General features: G+C 47.7%; 1 protein-coding gene across 1 annotated transcript; it reads left to right on the forward strand.

The window, feature by feature from the left end:
• The first annotated feature begins 1,000 nt into the window (after positions 1-1,000).
• Positions 1,001-1,786, forward strand: LOC110305658 (eukaryotic translation initiation factor 4E-binding protein 1). Its single transcript, XM_021177716.2, has one exon. It carries the CDS (start codon positions 1,026-1,028, stop codon positions 1,377-1,379), a length of 354 nt encoding a protein of 117 aa, XP_021033375.1. The 5' UTR covers positions 1,001-1,025; the 3' UTR covers positions 1,380-1,786.
• Positions 1,787-11,578: the final 9,792 nt, after the last annotated feature.

Here is an 11,578-nt window from a genome sequence, read left to right on the forward strand (position 1 = left end):
TTCTATCAACGCAGCATTCGAAGCCCATGGGGTCGCTCTCATAAGGATGCGTTCTATTCACTGAGACGCAAAGCCCAAGATCAAGGCCTAAACAAGTCTCAAGATTTGGGGGCAATTCCGGTGGAGGTTGGCTCCCGGTAGAATAGCAACATGTCATCAGGTTGTTTGACCATTTCCCTCCAGAGTTATGGGTGACCATGTGTCATTCTTCTTCCTGTCGAAGAAAACACGTTTGTTTGCTTAACAATCCTGGTTCCTCCCATGCTTACTTTGAGCTGTGCTTCCTACACACCTATATATGATGATTTGAACAGGAATGTCTCCCACAGGCTCGGGTGGTTGAACACTTGGCCCCTAGTTGGTGGCACTGTTTGCTGAGGTAGGCAGCCTTGTTGGAGGAAGTGCCTAACCAGGGGTGTGAGAGTTCATAACCTCACCCAACTCCCAGGTCACCCTCTTTTTCGTGCTCACAGTTGACACTGTGATCTCTTAGCTTTCTTCTTGGCCACCCGATGTCATTACTCCCCTGACACTATGGACTCTCTCTCTCTGGATCTATAAGCCAAAAGAAACTCTTCCTTTTATTAGCTGCTTTTGGTTGTAGTGATTAACCATAGCAACAAAACATTGTAACCAGAGCATTGTAATACTGGAAACAGACATTCATGAAGTCAAATAAAATGCTCACTTCTGAGCCTTGTCAATGGGTCAGTCACAGAGAGGGTGTATGCAACATTGGGGCTTGTAGAGAGGAGAGATGAACGAGGACATCCAGCGGAGCCAAAGACAGATTGATTAAAAAGGCGTGAGTGAAACAGGTGAGACCTTTGGAGTACTTATGAAAGGGAAAATCTGATTGTTGGAATAAAAGGAAGAGGAGAATTTCATGCCAAAGGCATAAAAAACATTTAAAATAACATCATAGAACATCCTCCAAATCTAAGGAAAAAAATTCCCATCCAAGCAGAAGAGGTGTTTAGAAAACTAAATAGCGGCTGGAGGGTCGTGGGCGGCGTGCAGGAGACATGTCGGCGGGCAGCAGCTGCAGCCAGACTCCCAGCCGGGCCATCCCCACTCGCCGCGTAGCCCTCGGCGACGGCATGCAGCTCCCGCCTGGGGACTACAGCACCACCCCGGGCGGCACGCTCTTCAGCACCACCCCGGGAGGAACCAGGATCATCTATGACCGGAAATTCTTGATGGAGTGTCGGAACTCACCTGTAGCCAAAACACCCCCAAAGGACCTGCCAGCCATTCCTGGGGTCACTAGCCCTACCAGTGATGAGCCTCCCATGCAAGCCAGCCAGAGCCACCTGCCCAGCAGCCCGGAAGATAAGCGGGCAGGCGGTGAAGAGTCACAGTTTGAGATGGACATTTAAGGGACCAGCCATCGGACGCAATGATGCTTCTGGGGCCCCAGGGCCCTTGGGAAGAGAGCTGCCACTGCAGTCAGGCCTCATACCAGGCAGACACTGGGTGTGGGTCAGCCACCCAGTCCTGCTCCTCACTCAGGGCGCCAGCTCTGCCTTCCATTTTGTGAACACCAGCACATACCTCCTTGTGCCTCTGTCTATACAGAGCTGCTACTGCAGGGGAATGACTCTCACTCACACCCTCCCTGCATGGAGCTCCAGCGAGTGGATTCAGAGGAGTCTGTCAGAATGATCTGGCAATCCTAGCCCCAGCCTCTGGAGCACACCCACCTTTCCTTAGGTTGGGTTACCTGGGAAAGCCACACTTTTACTTCTTTCCCTGACAGGAAATAAAAGCCACATTTACCCTAAAAAAAAAATAATAATAAAAAATAAAAAAAAAGAAAACTAAATAGCAAAGTTGCATGTTATTCTATCACTAAATCACCAAATACACAAAACAAAACAAAAACGCCTATTGAAAGCTGTAAGCAAGGAACCCTAAATCGCTGGGCGGTGGTGGCACACGCCTTTAATCCCAGCATTAGGGAGGCAGAGGCAGGCAGATTTCTGAGTTCGAGGCCAGCCTGGTCTACAGAGTGAGTTCCAGGACAGCCAGAGCTATACAGAGAAACCCTGTCAAACAAACAAACAAACAAACAAACAAACAAAAACAAAACAAAAAACCCAAAACCAAAACCAAACAAAAAAACCCACCACCACCAAAAACCCCAAACAAACCATAAATCATGTGAAGAAGCCTATCAGAACAACAGCGCTGATTTCTGTACAGAAAATTTGAAATCTAGAAGGGCTTGGAATAATGTATTTCAAGTTCTAAAACTTCAATGCTGCTAACCTAGAATATTATTCTTAGCAAAACTGTCTTCATTTTTTTTGAAGCGGGGGGGGGGGGCTTTCCATGACAGAAACAGGAAAAATAATTCATGACCACTAAGGCTGCCTTCAGAAGACACTGGTAGGAATAATTTAGACTGAAGAGTAAAATAAACACATCGATCTATAGGACCAACAGGAATGAAGAAATCATGCTAGAAACACTGCTAAATGAATGAAGGCTAGGAAAACACTAACACAGCACTGGGGATAGGTACGTTCCTTCTGGAAGTTGGGCTTGGGGTGTGTCACTGCATCTCTGTTCCTATTCCCACGTGACCACATTGAATATATCTTTTCTCGCCTTTCACTGTCAACAGAGGTAGCTACCATACCAACTTGCCGGATAAAATGTGTTCTCCGCAGAGCTATAGGCAGTGTGGTCAACTCCACTATGTGTGGCTGATGGTTGTTGCCCCACTCGAGTAAATAACCCCTTCCTATGCTCATACAACCACAATTAGACACCACATGCAAAAGAAGAAATGAAAGTATGGTGGGTTATTAGGAAGAGGGATCTAGTGAGAGAGGGAAGGAAACCAGGAAAGAAAAGGATGGGGCTATGATCAAAGAATGAATACACACATAACATACATACATACATGTATACACACACACACACACACACACACACACACACACACGTGCATGTTTGTGTGTGAAACTGCGAAAGAACAAAAACGTTTAAAGAGTGCACACCTTCCCACAGTTACTCTGAGTGCCAGTGGCCACAAGTCTCTATCAAAAGAAACATACTAACAGTTTCGGTTAAAATGTAAGATCTATTTACTTGTCTTCAGGGACTGTACCTCACCGTAAAAGACAGGCATTACCTCACAGTGAACAGATGGGAAAAGTCACCCAGGTAAATAGAAACAAGAATCGAGTCGTTCTAATGTCTAACAAAACTCACTGTAAGGTGATGCTTTTCAGAAGTTTAGTATGAAATGGATCACTCCATGCTAACAGGAAGCAATCCACCATGAAGATTATACTCTACACGCACACATACACACACACACACACACACACACACACACACACACACACACACTGATCACAGGGGTTAATAAAGCTAAAACCTTAAATGTAGAGACCCCAATGTAAGGAGCCGCCTTCACATTTGCCATTACAAGATGGCGCTGATGGCACTGACACCCGTGTTCTAAGTAGTAAACAAGCAAGCTGCGCATGTGCCGGGGTAGCTTTCCACGCCATGTGCTCTGCCTTTCCCGTGACGACAACTCTGGCTGATGGGCTGCAGCCAATCAGGGAGTGACACGTCCGAGGCGGAGGACAGTCCTCCATAAAAGGGAGGGGGCTCCGCCATATCTCTCTCTCTCTGGCTCCTTTCTCCACTGGCTCCTGATGGGGTAAGCAATAAAGTTTGTACTGCAGAAGATTCCGGTTGCCCTGAGCGTGTTCTTACCAGGGGGACACACAAAAGCGCGGGCAATACCCCAAAGCTACAGAAATCGTTTTCTTTAATATCCCATTTTCAACAATTGATAATTGTGACAAAAAAATCAAACAGATAAGAATCTGAGCTGAATGGGGTAAAAGGTTAAGTGGATTTTACAGAACTGTACATTGAAGAATACACATTCTTCTCAGAAGTTTGCATGCTACTTCCTGCTTTTAAATTTAAATTTAATTATTATACAAGGTTTTCTCAAGGATTAACCATTTTTGTTTATGTGTGCGTGTGTGTGCACACAGACACTGACACAGACACAGACACACACACACACACACACACACGATCCTTTGGAGCTGGAGTTACAGGCAGTTGTGAGTCACCTAATTCATTTGCTAGGATTTGAACTCAGGTTCTGTGGAAGAGCAACAAGTGCTCTTAACTCCTGAGCCATCTTTCCCGGCCATACTGTTAATTTTTTCCTTCCTACAGAATGTAATTTACTTCACTCAAACACATTCTTTATTCCCCTCTAACCACACAGCCTTTCTTGGGTCCAGTTAGGACACTTGAACACATGTGGATGCATTTGAATGTATGAGTGACTGTCCATGTAACACAGACAACATGCACAGGCCATACCTTTGAACAAAGCTGACTTTCTCCCTGGCAGCTGTCAACTCTCTGGTTTGTCACCTGGAAGTGAGAGCTTGTGAGACGTCTTCTGCCCATGATCAAGTGTCTACTACGCTGATGCTGTACAGGTCTTGGGTAGGGAATCACAACCGTCAGGAGTTCATGAGTGCAATTGCCTGTCAAGTTCAGAAAGAAATTGTTTTACGACTATCCTTCCAACCTCTGGCTCTTACAGTCTTTCCACCCCCTCTTCATGACGTTCCCTGAACCTTAGCGACAAAGGGTGTCCCATCTGGGCACTCTGCAGCCTTTTATTCTCTACACATTGCTCATTTGTGGTTCTCTGTGTCAACCCCTATCCACTGCAAAAAGAAGCTTCTATACTTATACAAAATCAATTAGATAGTGTACCGATTAGCAGAAATGACCATAGCAGGTTCTCCCTAGGGTTCTTGGCTAGGTTTACAGTACTAGGGATCAGTTCTTTACTGTGGAGCAGACTTTAAACCCAATGAGATAACTGTTGGTTACCTTTAAGACACCCATACCACGATTGCACCAATGAATGTATTTTTGCCAAACAGGTCATTATTGTAGTGCTCACGGCTGAGTAAGGTGACAATGCCTGCGAGAGATATACAAGCTAGCCACCAGGTTGAACTAGAATCCAGTACTGACTTGATTTCTTCACTACTGTGCTCAGTGTGCAGTGCCTCCTCCTGGTTGAGCCAGACACATGGGTTGACAGCACAAAAGCCAGACCAGAGGCACTGTCCAGACTGCTGATGCCCATCTTTGGTTCCCTCTCCTACGGGTATCAACCAGTCAGCGTCAGAGACAGTGGCTTCACTTGCTAAAGTGCGAGCAGCACATATAACAACTACCCCAGCGAGCCACAGTGTATATATGTTCAGACCAGCATCTTGGGGCCTCCTGGCTGCAATAGCCACGAAGCTGATGATTATATCCTTTAAAGGAATCCACAGTTGGATTCCTCTGCTCCTGGTCCTCTCCAGAGGCTTCTTGCTTTGCATGAATAAAATCTGCATCCTTGCTCAGCTCTGCAAAGATGCACCATCTGACCCATGGCCATTCATTCATATTTATTCCTATCCCTGCCACCTTGTCTCCCAAGCAGGCAGAGACAGGCTCGGGTACTCTTTCCAGTCTCTTCTGAGACTAAGGTGACAGAGTTGACCTTTTGCCCCTGACACACACAAACCCTCACACTATTTCTGCAGGCCCTGGAGGCTTTCTGTGCCTTTGCTTCCCCCCCTACATTGTTACCAGCATTCTTGCTACAAGATAGACCAGACACCTTGTATCTGCTACAAGATAGACCAGACACTGTGTATTTGCTACAAGGTAGACCAGACACTCTGTGTTTGCTGTCTCCCCTCCCTTGAAAGTAGACGCTGGCTTTTGTCTCCCTCCAGGCTCCATCATTAGTCTCCCGCATGGCGCTACTAGTAAATTTAGTTAATATAACATAAGCAAGGAAGTCAACATATGAATGAATGAATGAATGAATGAACGAACAGACATTTCCCTATTAACTTGTGATAAATGCTGAAAAGGCCTGGCTCAGAGTCAAGGGATTTGGGTCAAAGTTTTTCTCTAGAAACATTTCCTTCAAAAGTCATCCTGCCTTGTGTGTGTGTGTGTGTGTGTGTGTGTGTGTGTGTGTGTGTGTGTCCCATAGACTTCTTGCTTTCTCACCTATTTCCAAGTCCCTGGTGGCTGGAGTTGGGTCAGAGAACTTTGACATTGCAAAGCCCAAGTGGTCTCCTGTAAAGGGCTGTCAGGGAGGCTCTGTTCTCCCCTCAGAAGCAGGCTTGTTGGTGGGAAGTGAAAATTTCGTCAGGGTCCTTCCTGGGTTCCAATCTATAATCTCGATCTCTGATCTGTGTGAGCGTTTGCCGGTCCCAGCCTCAGTTTCTCCCCGTTCATATTAGACTCAATCTTACCAGTGATAATTTGTGGTGATATTAAGCATGGACAGGGTCCTCTGCATGTGACCTCAGAGCACTCAGCTCTGAGGGACACTTGAGAAACATCAATTTTCTTCTCCACTGCAGACCACATGCTGCCCTTGTGGTGAATTGAGGCAAGAGAGTAAGTCTTCTTGTCCACAAGCATGGGGCTAACGGAAACATGGAAACTAGTGACTCTCAGCTTCTCAGCTCCAAGCTCCAAACCCATCCACTGACTCCCACTGGTACCCACTGCCAGTGTGATTCTAACCAGGAGGCCTGCCTGCAATATGGCTCTGTTGGTGAGCGCTGGGACTGGAGAAGAGGGCTGTGACAGGAACTCAAATAAACTCCACACAGACTGCAGAGGGAGGCCAGTGTCACCACACAGACTGGCACACTTATTTAGGCCTTTCTGGGTCAGGCTTTTGAGCCATAAGTAATTTCATTTGATTTAGATTTTTTTAATTAAAAAAAATTATTTTTAATGTTGTGCTTTTGTGTGTGTGTGTGTGTGTGTGTGTGTGTCTGTGTCTGTGTCTGTGTGTGATGTGCAAATGCCTGAAGAGGCCAGAAGAGGGCGTTAGACTCCCAAGAGCTGATGTTCCAGGCAGTTGGGTGCTGGAGACAGAACCTGGTCTTCAGCGAGAGAGCAGTGTGTGCTCTTAGCCACTGAGCTATTTCTTTCGTCCAACTTCATTACATTTAATCTTAGCCTAGTTGTTGTCAGAAAACCCTGAGCTTGGTGCAGAAGTGCAGTCTCCCTTTGTCAGTGAGGTTTCCTCTTCTCTGTCTGGGGGACCCCAGACCTCACACCTCCTCCCTGAGGAATGTCATGTAGCCCTTAGGGAAATTATAGGTTCAATTCCCTTTCCCCTGATAAGAAACCCAGAGATTCCCGGAATGCCTCCACATGCTAATGAAGTATCCAGGAACCCTAGCCTTCAGCCAATGAATGGGTCTTTGCCCACTCTGGCAAAGGCATATTTCTATCCCCTCCTCAAAGTTTTATATAAGCATCATTGACCCCAAATAAAATTGAGCTCCCTCGCCAGGCAGTGGTGGCACACGCCTTTAATCCCAGGAGGCAGAGGCAGGTGGATTTCTGAGTTCGAGGCCAGCCTGGTCTACAAAGTGAGTTCCAGGCCAGCCAGGGCTACACAGAGAAACCCTGTCTCGAAAAACCAAAAAAAAAAAAAAAAAAAAAAATTATTGAGCTCCCTGGCTGAAGTTGATCCTGGATGGATATGACTGTCACTGTCACCCTCTGGGCTGTCTGAACCCCTGCTCTCTTTGTCATCATGGGCCAGTGGCCAACAGCCCCTGGGAGAAGGAATTACCAGAGCTCAGGTTTCACTGTATAGTCCTGGCTCTCCTGGAACTCACTCTGTAGACCAAGCTGACCTTAGACTCATGGAGATCCACCTGCCTCTGTCTCTTGAGTGCTGGGACTAAAGGCGTGTGCCACCACCGCCAGCATACTTAACCTGGTTTTAAAGAGCAGGCACTGCAATGGCAGTTTCACAAAGGGAGACACTGTGGTACACAGAAGATACCTCTCCAAGACCAAAATCACACACAGTTTTAAGATGGCAGACCTTGGATTCACATCCAGGGCTACCTAGACCCTAGTTTTCTCCACTGCACTGCAGACAGGCCTCCTGCAGAAGGGCCACAAGGTTTTCACCCACATCAAAGGTTTACAGCTGAGTCAAGGCGAGGCACTAACATCAGTAAGGAAGGAAAGTGGACAGTGTGGGGACAGCAGAGCTAATACAGGGTGGACAAGAGCTCCATTGGGTCAGAGTGTGAATCTAGGCAGGATGAGATCCAAATATTCCTTAGGAATTTCCTGACATTGAAATTCCCAATTATGTTTACAGGGATATCATCCAAACGCTGGCCAGAGGCAACACTAGATAATATGGATTCTGGCTCTTCTCTAACCCTCCCCCCCACCCCCTTTCTGTATGGGCCAAACCATGCCCCAACAAAATGCACTCTGTTGAAGTTCTTATCCCCGCATCTCAAGATGTGGCTGCATTTAGAGAGAAGGCAGCTAAATTAAAAAGAGTTTGTTGAGTCTCTATTTAACATGACTGGTGTTCTCATGAGGACAGGTGCTAGGAGACAGGGCAGAAGTGAGGAGGAAGGGAGATGGTGCTATCAGAGAGCTGAGGAGAGGGGCTTCAGAAGGACCCAGCCTGCCTGCACTGATGCCAGACTTCCGGCCTCAGTGGTCTGATCATGCGTTTCACCAGCTCCTTAGGCCTGTAGGATTCTGCTCTGTCAACCCTAGGAGGGACCTTTTTTCTTTTTTTTTAAATTTTTTTATTAGGTATTTTCTTCAATTACATTTCCAATGCTATCCCAAAAGTCCCCCATACCCTTCCCCCCACCCCCCTACCCACCCACTCCCACTTTTTGGCTCTGGCGTTCCCCTGTACTGGGGCATATAAAGTTTGCAAGTCCAATGGGCCTCTCTTTCCAGTGATGGCCAGGAGGGACCTTTTTTCTTCTCTTCGCTTCTCTTTTATCCTCTCTTCCTTCCTATCTTTTTTCTCATTCACTTTCCCACCATCCCATGTCAGAATAGAACCTAAAATGGTTTCAAGGTGGATTAGCGGCGGATCTGTCTCTAGGAAGAGATGAAGACAAGCCCACCTCCACACACTTCTGAGGATGCAGGCCAAAGGTAAGAGACATGTCGCTCTTCCAGTGTCCGCTCAAGAGTATGGCATTGCTTAGAAACCGTGTTGGGAGGTTCATTGAGGTCCCTGGAGCGTCCTCAATTGACAAAATGTGTTCTTTGTTCACTAGGTTGGCTTCCAAGGCGAGAAGGAAGGAGGAGAGGAGCCAGTGGCATGAGAACGAACTGGCAGTGGGTTGGTGGGTAGCAACCCCAGATACTCTCTAAAATGCTACACCAGCGATTGGGTGGAGTAGGATGGTTCCTGCCAGCTTCTTATAACACAATCAAGTCTGTGCTTTTCACCCCCATTTTGCTCTTGCTGAAACCGAAGCTCTGAGGCGACTTGGAGGTCTTGGAGCCAACGAGTAACGGTTGGAGATTAGAACTCGGGTTCACGGGGGCTCTAGCACACCCAGTCCTGCCTGCCCAGATCCTGCGGAATACGTAGCGATAAGCACAACAGCAGCCTCAGAACAAAGGAGTTGTGGGCTGTGTGTACAGAGCCTCGCCACCAGGGGGCAGAGCATGCGCGCGCGCACGGTCGCCTTGGGCGCGGTGGGCTGGTGTCTGCACCCGTAAGTCGCTAGTGCTTTCGCGCCCCTCTCCCAAGGCTGCCTTCCTCCTCTCACAAAGCGAAGAAATAGCTTTTCATCTTTCAGGCAGAGTTAGCTCATGGCTCTTTCTACCCACTCCTCCTTTTTTCTCCTACACACAGAACCAAGCATCACTGGCCACTGTTGGGTACCTCTGCACGGCCCTCCCCAAGCTGGGTCTCCCACTCTCGGCTGTGATTGCTTTTGACAGTATTAAGTGTAACACACAAAAGCAGAACTGAACAAGCCCGTACCAGAGGGAACTTGGAGAACCTCGGGAGGCACCTGGACTTCCAACACCTGGAGACAGGACAGGATCCACGACTCATCTATTGCTGAGAACAGGGGACTGGGAAGATCTGGTTATGGACCCCACCTTCGGTCCCCCATCATCACCTCTTGCCCCATGACCTGAACGACACCATCTCTGCACCACTTCTGTGTTTCCAGATTGTTCCCTGTTGGCTAAGCCTGTGCAGACTTCCAGAGCCTTAGAGGCTCTCTCCAGCCTGTTTTCTAGCACTGGCGTTTCTCCCTGCCTGGAAAGCCCGGGCATTGAGTTCTTCACATAGGTACCTGAGCTAAGTGCGCAGGTGACAATGCAGCTTGGAGTTCAGCGAAGGCGAGCTCCCTCCAGCGGCCCAGCCTGCTCCACACCTCATCCCGATTCAGCTCTGCAGGGAGCTGTTCTTCCCGGAACCCATTGCTGCGTGCGGTCCCTCACGTCACTTCATACATCCCTGCAGAGGAGAATTGTTGCCATGTCTTTTTTATAGAGGGGAGGGAGGGGGTACCAGACTCCAGGAAGGAGGAGCCTTCCGTGCTTCTTCCTGGGAGGTTTCCCAAAATCCTACCTTCATCCTGGAACCTGCCCTTTTGTTCTCTCTTCCCTTACAACTGGACGGTGCAGCTCCCTACCAATGCTGTTCACCCAGCTGATATAATTCCAGTCAGCCCTCTAGATACAGCCACAGATTCAACCCACAACGATGAGAAGTGTTTGAAAAAAAAGCAAAGCACACCTCTTTAGGTCTTGTGCATATTCCCCTCATCACCACCCCACCAACGATGCAGGGTAACAGCTATTTAGATTTTATGAGGTATACCAGGTCATCTAGAGATGATTAAAGATGCACAAGAAGATGCATTTAGGTTGTGTGCGAACACTCTTCCATTTTACATCAGGGGATGTGATCATCAGTGAGTTTCAATGGCCTCCTGTAGGCGAAGCTCTTGGAATTCCCAGAATGGCTGATTTACATTCTCATGTGTATTACTGAGACTTTTGAGTGGCTCTGACATACCACAGGGAAGCAACCTACAGGTAGAAACATTTGTCTTGACTGTAGAGATCTCAGCCACATGGAAACCTGCCATCTGTAAGCCAGTTAAAGAATTTTTAAAATGTTTGAAAGGAGTTGGCTGCATCACTGGGGAACGCTGTTTCTGGAATACTTAATAAACAAAAGCCGTAGGGCCAGGACTGGTCACCTCCTTACAGCTGACGGCCAGAGAGGCCCTTCAAAGCAATGCAGGCACTTGCTGTTCCCCTTCAAAGCAATGCAAGCACTTGCTGTTCTTGGTTCTCACCAGGTAAGACCCTATCGGTGGAGGTATCACCTGCTTTGGTTAAAAGATATAGAGAAATTAAGCAGAAAACAAGCAGGTCGGTTCTTCCATGCTGGCTAGCATTCTGAGTGACAGGGGAGCTTCGTAGCTGGCCAGGGGAGAGAACTCAACAGTCTCGGGAGAAGCTTGTGGACTACAGTATGGATCTAAGCCAGTGTGGGTTACCAGGCAGATTACCCACTGGTGTGATAGTGTCCTGATACTTTGCAGGGATCACCGACTGCTTTTGCCACTGCACAGGAGAGACTCAGACTTGCCACTGTAAATCTGGTCAAAGCCCACGGCTGTGGAGGACAGAGTCCCCAAGGGGAACCTACTTACTGTTGCTT

The sequence above is a fragment of the Mus caroli genome, unplaced genomic scaffold (genome assembly GCF_978045245.1).
Source record: "Mus caroli unplaced genomic scaffold, Mus_caroli_1 scaffold_13, whole genome shotgun sequence".
In the NCBI taxonomy this organism is placed as follows: Eukaryota; Metazoa; Chordata; class Mammalia; order Rodentia; family Muridae; genus Mus; species Mus caroli.